The following is an 18,203-nucleotide window of genomic DNA, read 5'->3' on the forward strand; positions in this document are numbered from 1 at the left end:
GTTTAACACACATAAAATGACGCATATGAAAGGCTCAATAGTAAAAAAAAAAGCTGAGAATGTCTTCAAGAGATTTTAATATGAAATTACCTTTGCTGATGATCATTGTTAGTTCTACCAATGCTACAAACTATTTACGGTAGGCTGAAATCAGATTCCTGTAACTGAGATGCTTTATCTTAAGGATGATAATAAACATGAACTCTATGTATATCTCCTCTAGTAAAAAGAATCCTTACCAGACAGACAACCTAAGACTACATGAGTTCCGATGTTAGTATTGGTCTTAGTCCAGTCTCTGTTTTCTAGACCAACTGCTTCAAGAGTTTTTGGCCAGTACATAACACCTCAAAATAAATAAAAGCAGTATCTAAGCTCACTAAACAAGTAGTCTGGTGATATTATACTTGGTTATCTCAAACATTGGGTTATTTCCTGTTCTCAGGCAGAGCACAGTTCTTCACCACCGGGAAATTGCAGGTACTGTTCCCGAAACAGCTGTCCCCTTCCTTCATGCCACTTAGCCAGAAACTCACCCCGTTGTTTCAGAGTGTTGTTCACTAGTGCCCTGATAATTGGGAGACTCCACCATACTCAATGCGTATGGGCAGGCCCCAGGACAGCTGCAGCAGGACAAGCCAGCAGGTCCCCTTCGCTTTCTCTTTAACAGCAAGATTTCTCAAGTCTGTGAGGGCTCAGAGCAGCAACTGCTGACTCTTTATCAGCTATCTTGCAGAGGGAAGATGAAAAAAGAAGTTTGGGATCTCTCCCAAACAGAGGGAGAGGAAGCAGAGGAAGACATGAAAAAAAAAAAAATAGTAGTAGAAGTTTGCTCTGGTCTGCCAGTATTTCTGGATACCTCTGACCACAGGGACCTGCTGACCCCTTCAGCACCCATTAGGAGATGAGAGAGTAATGTCAAAGAAATTTAGAATACTTTCTGCCCATTCCAAGTATCTGCCTTGCAAGTCCCTACATCCCCTTCAATCTGTCCAGTGGAAGCAAGGGCACAGCTTCAGTCTTGACACTTCTGACCCAACTGCCACAGTGGGTACAATAACCCAAGGTTTTTACTGATTTGGGACTAGGTAGAAGCCAGTCAGCCAGGAACTAACACTGACAAGACAAATCCTGTCAGTTGAAGGGAAGAAAAAAGAGAAGCATCAGCACTTCTGAAGTCTCTTTGAAGTGACCAGCCAACTGGAGAATATGCAGAAACAAATGAGATTACAAATGGGCAGAAATGGGAGGAGATAAGAGTGGCACAGTTCTTATTTTGGGAAGGACCTCATCAGAGTGATCCCTTCAAAGTAATTCACAACTATACTCTGAAAGTCCATTTGAAATGCACACCTATCCTCTACCCCAAGAAATATCACTCCACAAGCTGTGACAAATTTATCACCACTATTATCAAAAAGAAATTTGTTTGCTGTGGTATTTCTGGCTACTTGCAGATACCCACAATAATCCCACAAGACAATATCACAGACTAGGGTACGTGTTACTGCACAGAGTAATTTCACTTCATTAACTCCGTAGAACACCCAGAAAAAAAATATAATAAAAAACATATTTAAACAGGAAATTTTCTACTAGGTTGAGAATGTGATTCAGCCGAAGGTATGCCCAGAGAAGTGCCAGAACTGCAAAAAAAGCAAGGAAAAGAAAGACTCATATGGCACAGACATCTCCCTTAGCAGGAACAAAGAGCACTCCAAGTGCACACCAAGACAGCACTGCTCCTGGACCACTTGGCTCTCCTGGCTCAAGCTCCACTTTTTTGGCAGGGACAATTCGCTAGAGGCTCAGCCAAATTGGCATGAGAACAATCAAATCAGTGGCAAATAGGTAAAATGATTGCCATGTTACTTCGGAAAGAAGATGACTCAACCCAAATCAAGTGGGAAGTTGAGAGCCAAGAGAACAGCATTGCAGGAAAACAAGGCATCTGGAGCATAAAAGCAGCCACAACAGGAATTCCCTTGTGACTAGACATGAAATATTATTACATAATTGCTCTGAGTGATTAAAACGCAGCCTTCAACTAACCACTTCCCTCTATGCCAACCCCAAGAGGTGGAATGATCTGGAATGTTGCGGGTGCACACAGAGGGATGCTGTGCTATCAACCTCGGCAATTTAATCAAGCCTCAGTCCTTGCCTATCATCAGCTTTTGGTATCCATTAAACAAATTAGCATACAGAACAACAAACAACCTCACTTAATCCAATCAAACACAGAGGACAGGCCATCCTAGTAACAGGGGAAAAAAACCAACCACCATGAATCCTGTAACTAAGAGCTGCCATGAAAATGTTGTCCCAAGATGACAGCTGGCTTTGCAGATGGTCTGAAGATGCAGGCACTAAAGATTAGTAAGAGAGTTAGAAAAGTCCCTGCTGAGCACACACTCCAACTTCCTGCTAAGCTTCATGTGTAGTTGTCATTGTCATTCAGTTGTCATGTTAGTTGTCATTATGTTGCTCACGGTGTTAGTGCTAATAATTTACCTGAAGCATCACTGTGCAAATTGGTAAAATGAGATCTCAGGTTTCTCCACAGCAAAAAAAAAGAGTATTTCTCAGCATCCTTCCTTTGGACAGTGCACTCTGTTTATAGCAATATGGTGATGTTGTGATAAAGAATAGATTAAATCTTTAAAGAATTATGTAGCAGTGAAAAGGCCTTGCAAGTGCTAAAGGAAGAAATTCATGTACAAACCAAGCTAAAGTCCAAGATTTATGTGCTAAGTCAGGACATTAGCTCAGAAGGGTGATTTAACATGGCCATTGGAATCCCTGTGGTTAAATTATGCATCTGACCTCTTCACTGTATGTATTTCAGCAGTGTTAAATAATAAGCACTACATCCTTTATTACCATTTCCAGTTCTAATGACTGGCAGCACTATAAAAAGCACTGTTCCCAGTGACTCAGTCAAGGAGGTCAGGATAATGGCAGCATCTAACACAGAAATGCCAGTCTTCAAGGAAGGTGCAAGGCCACCCCTGGCTCCAGCAAAGACTAAAAGAGAAGTGGGGCTAAACAAAGCACTCAGCAGGGCTGAAAACAGCAAGATCTCCACTCCTTCAATCCCAAGCATGACACAGGCTGGGAGAAAATGGGCATCAGGCAAGGGATAGCGGAGAAAGCCTGGACAGAGATAGAGCATCTGATGAAGGGTGCCACTAGGAGAGAGGCTATGGAAACAGTGGAACTTAACACAGTTTAAGAATAGCTATCCCACTCCCAAAGGCGGTGGGGTTAGGTAGGGTGCGGGGACGGACAGCGATGTCTCGTGCAGGTATATAAAAAAATGCTTTGTGCTAAATAACCACAATTGTTTCATTGTTTCTGAAGACGAAGCAATGATGGAGCATCCAACAGCTACTAGCTCAGACCGCTGAAGATAAGTACAAGAGGATTTACTGGCCAAACAAAAGTACATTTTTTATTAATATACTTTTGGCTCTCTTTATGATATTTCAATATAACCCCTGGCTACTAGGCAGATGAGCGTATATTAGACTGAGATTTAATAAAACTCTATTTAGAAAGATGAGAACATTGCATAATACATTACAGAAACAAATGTATTTTTGAGGGGAGTTAAGGAAGATCTGAACATCCAGTCTCTTGAATTCGCCCGGAGCAGCCCTTTCTCACAAAGGACAGTGAGATGCATGTAAGGAGTCAGCAGTTACAAGAAGTGCTCCCACAGTATCAGAGCTCCTGGGGGTTGATAAGAAAGGAAGTCCAAATCAAGCTATGCTGTTGTTCTGTCTGAATTTTTCCTCTCTTTCTTCATTCGGATAAAAACAGACAGAACACCCACCTAGAAAACCCCCAAAACAAAACCAAAGCACAAACTAAGGAGGAATCCTGACCCCAAAAAAACAAGCTAATTGTAATTACATGGGATTATAAATCAAAGCAAAAAAGCTGCCAAGTTCTTGGAAGCGAGTATACAATAAAAATAAAAACTCCACACTGGAAAAACCCACAGTCTCAAAAGATGCTTATTATTCTTTCTAATAGAAAACAAGACAGCAGGGGCCACAGATGTTTGTTTATCCCTTAAAATTGATCTGCCCTTTACCACAAGTTCTTCCAAAGAACACTTTTTTTATTATTTTTAAAGAAGCATTCAAGACAGCAAACTAACTCTTCCTCGACCTTTTGTGGCCAACTTGATGATGACCTTCAAAAGGTTCAAAGTTTAAAAAAAAATAATTTCACGGTTTAGATTAAAAAGATGTATTTCAAGATATTTTTTTCATGCTAAGGCATCAGTATTAAACACCCAAACATATGAATAGCTCAGTCTCTGGATATAAACAGAACAAAATCTGACCCTCTTAAAAATCTAACATCATTACATATTTCTGTATCACAAATCATTCAAGTCCACCATGCACCTGTGTTTTTCCCATGAAAGGAGTGTAGCTGGGTTTTTTGGTTTTGTTTGGTTTTTGTTGGGGTTTTTGTTTGTTTGTTTGTTTTGTTTTTAATCCATTCTGGGTTCAAGGTTTTGAAGGATTTGCTTTACCTGCTTTTTCCCTGTTGCACATGCTTTCAAGGGACATAAAGAGAAACCAAAATGATTTTCAATGATTCAATACGTGTGCTGGCTGACCAAAGCACGATCATGCCAGTCATCCATTTGTTTCTGCATTTCTTTATCCCAACTACATAAACACAGTTAAGCCAAAACACTGCTCCCAGGCAGGAAGTAATTTTTGCTGATCTTAGAGTGGATCTTGAGATTAAGGGAACTACCTCCCTGGTGTAACCATTTAATTTTACATTTTCAGGAGCTCCAGTTGTCTGTTTATATCAATAAGGCCAATCCGCAGCCAACAGTGTTTTCACAGGGTTGATACTGCCAACATGCAAGAGCTTTCAGGTGAAAAGGCAAGGCGGGTTTTTTGCATGCACCACTCGGCAGATAGAAAACGAGTGCAGAAAGCGGCACAGTCTCCTCACTCGAAATTTTCCACTTTAGCCATTACATGAGGAAATACAAAACAGAGCACCATGCACTTTCTGCCCCTGGAGTAAAACAACTTGTGTGAGACATTACTTCTTTAACTGCTCTGCCAAAACAGTTACCAAGTACAAAACCAGAAGAATTCATGAGAACTTTGTCTTATTTCACTCATCACCATCTCTTCAGCTTCCCCAAAAATCAACCTGGTTTTTGGTTTGTAGGGCTGCTTTAGGATACTTGGCACAAAGATCAGTGATATTACAACTGGAGCCTGCTTTGCAACCCTTTCCCCTTACTAGCTATGCACACATGCACTCAGCATCTTTCCCACAGACACCCATGTCCAGAGACAAGCAGGACATCTACCATTGCCAGGATCCCAAAGAGACACATAGGATCCTGCTTCAGGACATGACTTTGCAATCCAGTGCCACTACCAGTGCCCAGGTACAAGTCCACGCGATGGACACCTGGAATGACATGACACCCAGGGAGGGAGAGGACTGCGGGGATGGGGGATTTACCTAATTCTAGTGGGAGGGTAAACTCACTACGACTTGACTGACCCGGCAGCAACATGCAAGGACAGATCTGCATCGCGTCCAGCCGCTCCCCTTGTCTTGGAAAGAGGGGACGCCGAGGGTCGGGCCGAGGGGGTCCGTGGGGGCTGGTGAGGGAAAGGGGGTGCCGAGGGAAGTCGCCTTTCTCACCTTGCTCACGACGTTTTGGACGAGGCCGGCTCTGATGCGGTAGTGCCACTCGCGGCAGCCGCACTCGCTGGCGTTGCCCGCCGCGGGGGTTGGCAGCCCGGGCGGGGGGGGGAAGATGCTGCCGTTGCCGCTGTGGTTGGTGTGGATTGGCGCCAGGGTCCCGCTCCAGTTGCCCTGCCCGTCCGCCTCCCGGCACCAGAAGTCGGGCTGATCCAGGAGGAAGGAGTCCGAGAACTTGCTGAAGCCGATGACGAGTGCCGGGACCCAGGTGAGCAGCACCAGGGTCCGCTGGTAGCGGCCGCCCAGCCCCCCGAGGAAGGGTAGCACCGAGCCGTCGTAGTCGAGGAGCAGCGGGCTGCAGGCGGCGGCGGGCGGTGGCACCGGCACCGCCTGGATCTCGACCCCGGCAGCGTTGGCGGGGGGCGGCCCCGGGGGGGCGGCAGCGCCCCCCCCCACGGCCCCCGGCACCGAGCCATTCTCCTCCGGCAGCGGACGGCCCCCGCCGCCCGCCTCACGGCGCCGGTCTATCGCCATGCAGCCGCCCGGGGAGGCTCACATAGGGGGGAGCTGGGGCAGCCCCGGCTCCCTCGAGAGTCCTTCCCTCCCTCTGCTCCGCGCGCACTCACTCACACACACACACACACACCTTGCAATGTAAGATATTGCACACACGCTCCCAGCCGGAGCCGGCAGGAGACGGATGGGGGAGGGAGGAGAAGGAGAGAGGAAGGAGGGGAGGAAGGAGAGGGGCGAAGAAAAGGGGAGGCACCGAGCGAGCCCCTCGCTCGCTCCCTTCCTCACCCGCACCCTGCGGCCACGAACCGCTGCAACTGCCGGCGGTGCCCCCCCTCCCCTCGCCTGTGCGTCAAGCTGCACTCATCCCAGCTCTCCCTTCCCCCTTCCGAGAGGCACAGCCGAAAATAAAAGGAAGGATCCAGCCGGATCCGAGCATGCAATGGGCCAAAAGAGAGGAAGGGAGAAGGCAGGGGGGGATGGAAAAGGAGGAAAAACCAAAAACAAAACAACAAAACACAACGACCCTGCGAACGAAACCCTGCAACAACAAACCAAGCAAAACCGGTGCAGCAAGGCACCGAACACGCCTCCTCTCCCGGTTTTGGTGAGGAGGGGGAGGAGGGAGAAGAGGGAAGGCAAAGGAAGGAGGAGAAGAAAATAACAGCTCCCGACACGGCTTCCCCGCTTCCCGCACAGCTAAGGGCTCCCCCCTGGCCGCGGCAGCAGCGGCGGCGGCAGCCCCCAGCACCTCCCCGCCGACCCGTCGCAGCCCCGCGTCCCGCACATCTGGCTCTGCAGCAAGGGGCCCCGCCGGCCCCTTCGCGGCCCGGGCTGCGGACGCGGACACCACCACCGCGGCCGCCACTGCCACCACCACCGCTGCCGCCGTGCGCCTCCCGCGGCAGTCCGCTCCCCGCGCCGTGCCGCCGGCCGCACCTCCAGAGGCGGGCAGGAAAACCCGCCCGGCTCCTCGCTCTCCGCCTCCCGGCAGCCCCCACCTGCCGGCCCGGCCCCGGCCCCGGCGCCACCGCCCCCCGCTCCGCCCCCGCGGTGCCGGGCGGCCGCACCTGCTCCCGCCGTGCCGCCCGCCCGGCTCGGCCCGGCCCGGCCTGCCCAGCCCTCGCCAGGGACCCGCCGCCGCCGCTGGGGGCGGGGACGGCGCCGCGGGGCGGGGAGGGCGCGGGGCGGCCCCGCGGGGGTTCCGCACCGCCCCGCGACCGCGCTGCGCTCCGGCGGAACGGGGCAGGTGGGGCGGGGAGGGCCGGGGGAGGAGCGGGAGGCGCTGCCGCTCTGCAGCGCGCCGTTTCCATATCAATTATTTACACGGTGTGTATGTGTGTGTGTGCCTTTAATAACGCAGCGCGGCTGCAGCGGGCTGGGCGGGAGCGCACCGCACCGCCGAGCTGCAGGAGCACCCTGGGTGGCTGAAGGGAGGACGACACTTGGAGGGAAGGGCCGAAAGGCGACGGGGGCATTTCTGAGACCTAGAGCGCTGCGAGGAGATGTGTCTGGATCGCTTCGGCCAGCCTGCCGCATCAGAAAAAAAATTAGCACCTGACTTTAATTGTGAAACAGGCATTTCGAATTTTATTTCGAAGGCTATTTTTATGTTAAGCTAAATTTACTTCTGCATGTAAGTGCCTCACACTGTTTCCATCGTGGAGCACAGCCTGTGCATTACTGAACTGTGTGGTTATTTTTTCCTTTGTAAGGAGGGGAAGAGAGACAACAGATCAATATACGCTTGTACACATGAACATGGCTAGTGAGCAGAAAATGCTTGTGTGCATTAGAAGAGGACTGGCATCATTGCCAAATATAAATGGAAGAGCAAGTTGTTGGTGGATTTTCATTTACTTGATCTGGTCTCTGCAAGCAAACTGTACACCATTAATGCCTTCAAGCTTACTCGTTTTAGCTCCTTGTCTTACAGAGAACACCAGAAAGTTTCCCATCTACACCACTTCAGGGTAGCTGTGGATCACTTTTTGTGGGGCTTCCCTCAGTCCCACTCTGAGGGACACACAGTACCCAAGAGGCCCTAAAGCTTCCCCAGGCAACACTTTATCCTCCTGTCTGCATATTCCTTGCTGAATTCTGAATGGGGTGCTCCCTGCCCAGGGAAGTATCCTCTTTCTGTGTTGCAGTGCCCTTTTACATCTGATGGCTGCTGTCATGCCCCTGTGCCATGTTTTCTTTATGATGACCAGCTGCAATTTGTCCACCTGTACTGCTGTCTCTTTGGCCACCAACTGCCCTCAGCTCTCCTCTGGTTTCCCCTCAGTTGGTACCTGCAGCCCGCACTAAGCAGTACCCCAGCCTCTCTGTGTAGCCCTGTGTACCCAGGGGGTACCCCTGCCTCCAAAAACAATTCCTCTAATAGCTTTTTAGTCACGTTCTGTGCTTTCCAAGCAACTTCTTGGGATTATTTTGAATTCTTATTTCATCCTCCAATGTGTTTGCAGTCACTCCCCAATTAATGCCAGCTCCAATGATTACTAACAAAAGATTCCAGGACACACCCCGTTGAAATTGCGTTTATAATCCACCCGCTTGCTACTAAACCACTGATGGCAGCACTTTCCCCAGTGTTGTACCCACTGCCTAAATTTTTCAAATAAACTGAACTCCCTTATTCATGAACACGTGTGTAGAGTCTAAGACAGATGAGGGCAGGCCTTTCTTCCATACAAAGGTCTGTTCCTCCATTGCCAAAGGAAATTTGGCCAGCGTGTCCCAGTTTCTTGTTGACAAGTTCATGTTAATAGCTGTTTATCTTACTGCTTCCTTCTATCCGTTTACAAGTAGTGTGTCCATTTGTACTTTATGCTTTCTGGGGAAAAAATCCGGCTGTTCAATTTTTTTATTTATTTACTTATTTATTTTCAAACGCCATCTTAAAGATAGGTATCAATTCTGCCTCTTTCTATCAGCAGAGTCCTTGGCCATCATCTCTGAATTCTCAGAGATAAACACTAGTGTTTCCAATGCTGTCTGAGCCACTTGCTTCATTACTGTGGTATGAAGTGCAGCCAGATTGTTGGTTTGAACACCTCTAAGTTATCTAAATACTCTTGTAACTAGTTCTGTCTCATTCTGGGCCAAAATCTTATTCCCTTATCATTAATATGTATTATGTCAATCACCTGTTCACAAGTGGCCTCTTTTAGCCAAGACTGGTGCAAAGAAATCCTAAGGCACTCTGAGTCTTCTTGGCATCAGCCAGTAGCTTTCTCTCTCTGATGAAAGAAAGCTTCTGACTTCTTACCACTGATGTATTCACCAAACGATTTCTTGTTACTTGCAAAGCTCTTGCTAGTTAAGTTTTGATTCTTGAACTGGCTTTTTTGTATTTGTCCCTATCTGTTCTTGGCAAGCGGCACTTCTGCACTCACCCCATGGAAACCTGATCTGCTTCCTCTGGGCTTGCTTTTCATAAGCTCGTGATTAGTCCAATCATCAGCTTCCTAACATTCCCAAATTTCTTCTGCAATGGGATCATTTGGATTAGACAGGTCTTCTAGAAACTCCTAGCTACCACTCACTGTCTTTTCCCGCAGAGGCAAAAAGCCTCATCATGGCCTGAGATTGGCAAAGTGAAATGTTGAGGGAGGAGGACTTCGGGAGCAGAGGTCTCAAGTTGAAATTCTGAGGAAAGTGAAATTTGGCTGAAGAAAGCAAAGAATTAAAAACTGGGAAGAGATGGGAAGGAAAAGAAGAGCCATTAGAGAAGTAAGTAGGATTACTGTGAATAAGTAGATCTGTAGAAAAATAACAATGTCATACAGTACAATGAAAAGCCCTTAATGAGAGGTTACAACCCTTACTCAAGCTGATCAAACATTTTCATCCCCAACACCTCTTCTGGGCTGCTCCTATATCCTGAGTTTTTGTTTGGAACTGAAGTATTTCAAAGGTAACATATTCCTGAGGGTTACATATTTTTACATATTAGGAGTTCTGCCCCTGACACAGTGATCATCGAGAGACTGTTTCTGCATAGAAGAAGGTTGCAGACAAAAGAGGAAAGAAAACACATTTCTAGGAGCTAAGAAATAAATTTTTGATGAAATAAGTATGACTGAAGCAAAACTTCATGGAAAAATATCTTTCAAATAACCGAAATGCCTTTACATATTCATCTGAAAATTGATTTTGGTTTAAATGAGGAAATGAAAAACATTTGAAAGGAATATTCCAGCTCTGTGGTGGAGCCCACACATGAGCAAATGCTAAAGTTAAGAGGCGAGCCTCTCTCTCCTGAGCAAGGCTTCATGAGGAGCTATATTTTGTGATGAAACAAGGTTTCTCCAACAGTGCCTCTGACCTCAGAAGATGCAGGACCTTTGGGATATCCCTTCGCTGGAATACAGAAAGATACCATTTAAGAGATAAGTCGCATTCCAGAAGATAATGAATCAATGTCTTTTGGCTTATTTTTTCCACTTTCACTGAGTTATATTAGGAAAATTGAATACCATTGTAACATGGTTCTTCACCAGTTTGGGAAGGAGGAGCAAAGAACATGAATATGGCCTACTCTGACAGGAGCAGTTTGATTGCCCTATTGCAGAACAATGCTCTTGTTGCAGAATGAGCACCCTGTCTATTGGCACCCCACCGCAACTCAGAGGGTTTGAAGCCAGGACCCAGAGAAATACCATTATGTTTACCGAAAGTAAGAAAAAAAAAAATCAAGCTCCCTCAGCCTTAGCATTAACATTTTCACATTCCTGAAAGGCCAGCTGCAGTACTTTGAAGAACTCCTGGCATAAATTTCTGGTTTATGTGGAATTTGCAACAACCTCATTCCACACAGCAACAATCCTAGCTATATTTTATTGGTTTATGGGATGTATGCTTCATTGCCTTTTTTGTCTAAAGGAATCCTGTACTGTAGAGGTGAAAACATGACAGTGCAATAAACCAAAGCTACTTGGTACAAAGCCTGATTAATAATATCACCTAGTGGAATGAAGACTGCTTATATACTGGAGAAAAGCATGGTGTCTTCCGTAGGATCGCTTGATAATTCAAGTTGCAAATGATCAGGAGGTCTTTAGTCTTACCTCCTCTTGAAGCAGGATCAGTTATGGGATCAGATTTGGATGTGCAGTGCTTTATCAAAATGCAGTAGGGGATTTTTCAGCTCAGGAGGGCAGGATGAGTACTGTGAGAGCTGGATGTGAGGCAAGATAAATGGAAAGAAAGAAGAATGAGTTCAAATTGGTAAAAGGGGCTGAGCCACCTGGGGAACAGGCAGGAAAGCCTGTGCTTATTTCATCGTGCTCTCTTCCGACCCTGATTGAACCAAAGACACCTGACTTTCACCATTTTTCTGATGTCAGCAAACATTAGCAAAACTCACTGGCAAAATATTCTGTCCCTCCTGATGCTGATTCAAATAGAAGATGATGACCTATTATCTGTGTCGTTTACTCTGCTGGCAGAGATATGTACTTCATATGGGGAGGGATCCAGCTGGAGAAGGGTTCCCATCCCCCATCTGCTCGGGATGTGAGCATGCTGGGGAATGTGTGTGGCTTTGTTTATTATCCTAAACCCAGAAAAAATTATTTGTACACTAATTATTGGAAAAAATCATACATGTTGCAAAATCAAGCAATCTGACATTGGTTAACACTGTCACTAAGATTGCTTGGGCAATGTCAATTTATGCCCCAGATCAGTGCACATGCATCCTGATGTAACGTTTAATGAATGGTGCATTATGATGCAACCTATAATTACATTATTACTTACAGTTTTTCTTGGAATCTCCTGTTTTGTTCAGTTAAAAATAAAAAGAAATAAATATTTATTTTTTTAAAGATATGTTTGACTCTCAGAAGGATTTAAGCACTTAAAATATCATTGAGAATCTGGGTCTTAATGAGGAACAGTTCAGTATTTTGTTTTCTCCTTGTTCAGTATGGAGCCCCATGACTTATTCACTGCACTAACTTCAAACCCGACTCTAAAGAACTAATGATTAATGTCCTCATGGGATTTTTTAATAATTCTCCCCTTTGAAGTATCCAAGTGTTTCACAAATATTAATGCGTTTATTTTCACAATGTCTCCAGAAGGAGAAGGTTGATTACCTTCTTTTCATATTGGGAATCTCAGGGGCACATAGGTTGAGGTAATAACCTTGATGTTTTGGGTACTTGCAGCTCCTAGCAGTTTATCATTCTAGAGTATGGTGCAGCATTTTGCATTTCAGAAGCACAGTTCCTATTGGCAACTGTGACTGGACAGTGCTTTTGTAAATCTGACTCCAAGGTCTCAAGGTATGCGCTCACAAAATTAGACAAATGCAATGGCAATAATATCATAGAGTGCTTTGAGGAAGAGACAGAAGCCTGAGATCACTCCTGGGCAAAACGATGGAGCAGCTGATGTAGCACTGGATTAATAAAGAATTAAAACTAGGTAAGACAATTAAAGCCAGTTAACCTGTATTTAAGGAAAATATACTTTGTTACACTACCTTTTTTTATTTTTAATGACTTTATCAATTTGGTTAATGAAGACAATGGTACTGATGTGGACTGTTTGTAACTGTACAGCAAGAATGATAGATGTTAACCTGGACCAAGATTACACCACACCTGTGCCACCAGAAAAATTTACCTCCACCAACTATTTTGACCATTTGCTAAATAGAAATTACTTTCCTTTCCAACTTGCCTGCAGAGCAGTTCCTGCATGCACCACTACTTTACAATAGTGTAAATCAGTGAAATTTACTCAGAACAGCAACAAGAATTGTATAACCTTATCTTGATACTTTTCCTCGAGGGGAGCTCAAGAGCTTGCTCAGATACCTCTATACCTGTCAGCAGCCAATCAGTTGACTTTCTAAGTTGTGAGTTTAATTCTCTGGAGAAGCAGTGACACCCCTTAAGTCCTCACCCAGTCTCCCACCTCACTTGTGATTCACCTACCACTACAATTAACAGGGCAGTGTCATGTGGGGAACAGCTGCCTTCTCACTAAGGTGACCCACATATAAAGCAAGTCTATCCTGTTCACTGAATTAAGCAAACACACCGTGGACAAAAGAGTGAGTAGTCATGTAATTAAAGGCTTTTCCCACTGTACATACGTAAATATTATACAGTATATATATATGTAACACAAAGCCATTATGTGAACACACAGGGAAGCCAAATTAGATTTACACAAGCTATTTTACCTTGTGTGGTTTCTGACTTTCAAGTGCCTAATTTTGAGTTCTTCGTGGGGTTTTAATGTAGGGCTTTGTCTCTGTGTATATACATTAAAACAATGCAAAACAACTAATGAGTGCTTACACAAGTTGTACAGTATGCATAATTTTTAGACACAGTTTGTTTGAATACTTCAATGGAATGTAGTGAAATCAAGCAGGAATTAAGTCAGTCCAGTGGCTTTTTTATTTTAAACAGATTTTCAAATACTAGAATTAAATAAATGAAATTAAATGAACAATTAAATTAAATTAAACAGACTTTGAGCTGGATTCCTGCTTCAAAAGACCAAAGTCTTTAACAGCAGTCATTTTACATTCCCTTGGTCAGAAGACGGTAGCTGAATATCTGATGTTGAAAAACAACTTAGCGAAAATACATGTATATATTTTCTGCATCCTCCTCTAAGGCTGCTGACAGATTCTTAACAGAAAAACTGAGGCTGAAATAGTAATACTTATTTCAGGAGCAAGATGGGTGCATTTCCACCTATAACGGGAATCACGGCCAGGTACATGCAGATGTCTACTGTCACTTTTAGTGTATAATGCAGTTTCTAAAAGGAAAGCAAAAACCAAACAGCACCTGGGGTATTCCTTAAGGATTATCAGAGGAAAGGAATCAGGACACCCTGAGGGAACTCAATGACTCAGAGTACAGTCCTCAGACAGATAAATTAAACCTTGCATGCAGATTAACTGAGCAAGGATGTGTATATGCTACAGAAAGTAACCAAACAAATGTAAGGATGGCAGCTTAAAGACTAATTGCCTCAAATGTGTGAATCACCAAGTTTTCCAATCTTGCAGGACCTAACTGGAATATTTCATAAAAATGGAACCTATAATCAAGAATCTTATTTGCACATTAAATATTTGCCTTTGATTTTTTTTCCCCTTTATACCTGGTTAAGAGACATTCTCGATGAGGAGTTCTTCTTTCCATGCCTGCTCCTATATTGTATATGCAAGCTCAGACTCACCTAGCATCCAAATGATTTTGGCCTCAGTCCCTGCTTACACGGGCTGGGAGCAAGCTCCAAGGTACAGAAGCAAGACTTCAGCCACTTCTGTCCTTCAACACAGGCCCAAACTGGATGTTACGTGTGGAGAGGCTGAGAAGGGGCAAAGTCTTAATTAAACCATGTTGTGTAGCTACATGATGTCGACATTCCATCTATTCATTCATACATTACCCAGCACTCACTGCTACTTGTACCCTCCAAGCTGTGATTGCAGTTAGACTAGCTGATCTTTGTAGGCCCCTTCCAACTCTTCTGTTCCCTGCACAGAGCTTGCTAAATTTGATCTGAACAAGTGCAGCCCTAGATACTCTCCCATTGCCCATCCATGGTGGACACCTCCACCCGTGACTCACAGCTCAGTTCGTGGTTCTTTTGAATAAATCCTTTCCAAAATGTCAAGGAGAAGAGAATATTCTCTCGTCTCTACATACAAACTAAGTATGACTGTGCACATATGGTTTAAGAGGGAAAAAGGAACATTAATTAGTCCAAGTTGTAGAAAGAGCATGTTGATTTTGCTCAAGAAACTTGTTAGGAAACAAAATAATGGTCTTAAGAATGAAAGGGAAATAAAGAGATTGGGGAAAAAATTGTAACACAATATTTAATATTTTTGTGGTTTTTTCTATCAACATTTGAAGATCTGAGAGGTAAGAGGCTTGCACTGCTAGAGTTAAATAGTTTGTAGTTACCTGGAACCCAAGCCAGCTTGTGCAAATACAACTCTGCAGTGCGGTTAGTCTGGCAGACTTTGTCTCTTCAGGCATAACCACTGATTTATACCTTAACCCATAAAGGTCAAAACAGCATGCTAGCAATGCTGTCTTGAGCTGTTAGCCTCTAACCTGGAAATGCCAAGCACTTCTCTTATAATGTTTTTTTTTTTACCTGAATTTATGCAACCTGTAATCAAGGAGTCCATGGACTTTTGAAATTAATTAAAAAAAAAAAAAGACAGAGAGAGAAGAAGGAAGAGAAGGAGAGAGGTGGGTCCCTTCGTTCATCCAAAAGGCTCTACATTTTACACTACTAGAGCCCCAGGACCTGCTGCATCTGAAGTAAAGGGTGAAATTCCAGCTAGCTTTGTTCAGGACCAGTAGGGTCTGGCTGACATATGTGGCTTGCCAGGATGTTTACTCAGCACACACCCAGCATATCTGAGGAAAGGTAAGAGGCGTCAGTCATACCTTGTACACTGCAACAAATAACTTACTGCAGAGTTGTCCCAGCCATTTTTCCCTCTGCTGCCCAGGGGGGATGCTGGGTCTGAGGAGTCTGAAAATACGGAAGATGGTCTGAAAACTCGAATTCCTTTGCAGCTGGAGACATCTAGTTAGAAATGTTTTGTTGCGATGGAAAAACTGCCAGCAGCAATCAGAGAATGAGAGGTTACACCTGGATCAAAAAGAAATGCTACAAGGGAGGAGTCAGCTGGAAATAAATGCCTGGCTTGGAGAGGTTTGTCTTTAAAAATAAACAAACAGCAGCAAAACAAACAAATTAAAAAATCCAAAACAGGCTTAAAAACCCAATGAAAATAGCAAGCTGTAAACAATGCTGTGAAGAAAAAAAGCTGACATAGGATGATGGTGGAAAGAGAAATCAGACTTTTCTTGTTACAAGATTCCTGATTGTGTTTAAGAGATAAAAGAACAAAGGATTATTGATGAGCAGCTTTTGCTGTGGCCTTTCTTTGCTTCCCCCTACCCCCTCCGCTGGTCAGTGGATGGCCAGCCAGCAGAACAAGCAATACTGATGGCCTCAATCAGCAAGGAGGAGGCTGAGTCTTGCTGGCAAACCTGTGTTTCGTGTCAAGCAAACATTCATTTCAGGCATGCTGGAGGTTCAGCCATCTTCCTCAAGAAGACATCAACTGGGCAAGGAGTTTAAAGCAGCTAGGATTTACAATATAAAGAAGTCTGTACTGGTGACTGCAGACATTGTAAATTGTTCCCACTTGTTATCGTGCCATGGGAGAACATCAAAGGCTTCCACCAGTTTAGTGTTTGTTTGGAATGAGATAGGCAATAAGTCAAAACCTACCTTGGCAAAAGCTTTCTGTGTTGTGCAGCTTAGCTGTCCTGGCAGCTATCTAAGGCAGGACATTTCTTATCTCCAGTTCCTTTCCATAAGGATCAAATGTTCCTGGTCATTTGGCTTTTGACAAAAGGCTCTGTATAGTTATTAGCTTTAATACTATTCCTGGGCTGGAGGGAGATTGTTAGGCTGGTTTCAGAGTAGTGTTGAACTACTTGTGATCTCCTTATTCAGTGTCAGACAGCTATCCTGACTAGGCACTTCACTGGCTCCTGCTTATTTTCATAAGCCTACCTGAAGCAGATGGCTAACCAGAGCCCAGTTCAGCTTCTCCTCTGCAACACACTTTTGTGGTTAAGAACCCAGTGGTAAAAGATAAAAATGCATGTGTGTAATTATGCAGGAATTCTCTGTTAACCTCTCTTAATTATTTTTAAAAGCATGTTGCTATGGGAAAGTGCTCCTGGAGTCAGTTATTTTAAAGTTTTCCTCTTAGATACTTAAACCCATCCTTCCACTATTTTCAGATTTGAGGACAAACCTTTATCCAGCTGGTGAATGTAGATGTAAAGTATGTTGTTCACTCTGCTGGGAATGAAGCATCCTACCTGTGGCTCCAAGACCTCAGAGCAAACCAGTGCAGGGTTTAATGAGCATTGGCCTATATTAAAAAAGGAAGAAAATTAGAAATAGTAAGTTTTAAAATTTAGGACAAAGTTTCTTTTCTTCACCATCTTAGAAGTGCACAAAGTAGCAATGATACAAAGCTAATAATTACTTCTTCTAAAAACACAAAAAGAGGAATGGAGTCCAAGCTGGACAAAGTTCAGAGGCTGCTGTTTTCTTTAAGTGAATTTACCTAAAAATCCTGTGAGGTTTAAATCAGAATATTCATTGCATAACGTTCAGGCTCCTGAGCTGTGACTGATACTAGGCATCTATATTCCTTCCATTTTTAGGGCTGGCTGCTACTATCATGGAAAGCAATAATGTCAGCTTCACCTTTTTGCAAAACAGTCAGCATTTGGTTTGGCTGAAGAAAAAATATTTTTGAGTGGACCTCAGTGACCTTCTGCAAATTGATAGCTGGCTTGCAACAGGCAAAGCTGAGTCACCAGTTGCACGGGGTTGAAATCCAACCATACATCTGTAGCACATCTTGCATTGCTGATGCAATTGGTGTTGTGAGGTTCTCAGGCTTCAAAATAAAGTCTCTAATAAAACAGCGTCTCTGATCAGATTTTGATTGGGTACTGTAGGTAACACATAATTTCTGTGAGGAGATGAATTTAGACATATACTCTGTAAAGTTTTGGTATTTTGGAGTCTCCTGTTCTATATGCATTTTTCTGGGAAAATTCCAGTTCCTCAGAGGGAACGAAATTCTGAGACTCCCACTCTTCTGGTGGATCCGATTCATCAGACCATTGATGTGAACAAGTTTTTATTGATGTGTCTTTTCCTTGCAGGGCTTCTGACATGGGTTTGATGAAGTCCATAGTACTTGCAACCTCCTTTTAAAATCCAGTCCAATATCATGGGGAAATCTGAGCTCTTTTGGGATGGAGATGTAAGGGCTGTATAGCTGCTTTGACTGTACACTTTTTTACTGAAATTTCTAATATTTACTGAACTTCTGAGCCTCTTTCAACCTCCCACATCAAGTACAATGCAACAAAGTTTCTGAA

At 44.3% G+C, this 18,203-nt stretch overlaps 2 protein-coding genes across 3 annotated transcripts in view; both read right to left on the minus strand.

Annotated features, from left to right (window-relative positions):
- Positions 1 to 7,077, minus strand: part of SLC22A23 (solute carrier family 22 member 23) — a 109,770-nt gene extending 102,693 nt beyond the window's left edge. For both annotated transcript variants that reach the window (XM_050306325.1, XM_050306316.1), the window contains exon 1: positions 5,704 to 7,077. In XM_050306325.1, the coding sequence (XP_050162282.1) occupies positions 5,704 to 6,237 (534 nt within the window). In that variant the 5' untranslated portion in view covers positions 6,238 to 7,077. The remainder of the gene's footprint in view (positions 1 to 5,703) is intronic.
- On the minus strand, positions 6,569 to 7,755 carry LOC126648015 (translation initiation factor IF-2-like). Its single transcript, XM_050330698.1, has 2 exons — positions 7,611 to 7,755; positions 6,569 to 7,509 (listed from the first exon to the last, which is right to left on the minus strand). Exons 1-2 carry the CDS (start codon positions 7,753 to 7,755, stop codon positions 6,569 to 6,571), a joined length of 1,086 nt encoding a protein of 361 aa, XP_050186655.1.
- Positions 7,756 to 18,203: the final 10,448 nt, after the last annotated feature.

The sequence above is a fragment of the Myiozetetes cayanensis genome, unplaced genomic scaffold (genome assembly GCF_022539395.1).
Source record: "Myiozetetes cayanensis isolate MyiCay16 unplaced genomic scaffold, myiCay2020 scf1, whole genome shotgun sequence".
Taxonomy (NCBI): domain Eukaryota; kingdom Metazoa; phylum Chordata; class Aves; order Passeriformes; family Tyrannidae; genus Myiozetetes; species Myiozetetes cayanensis.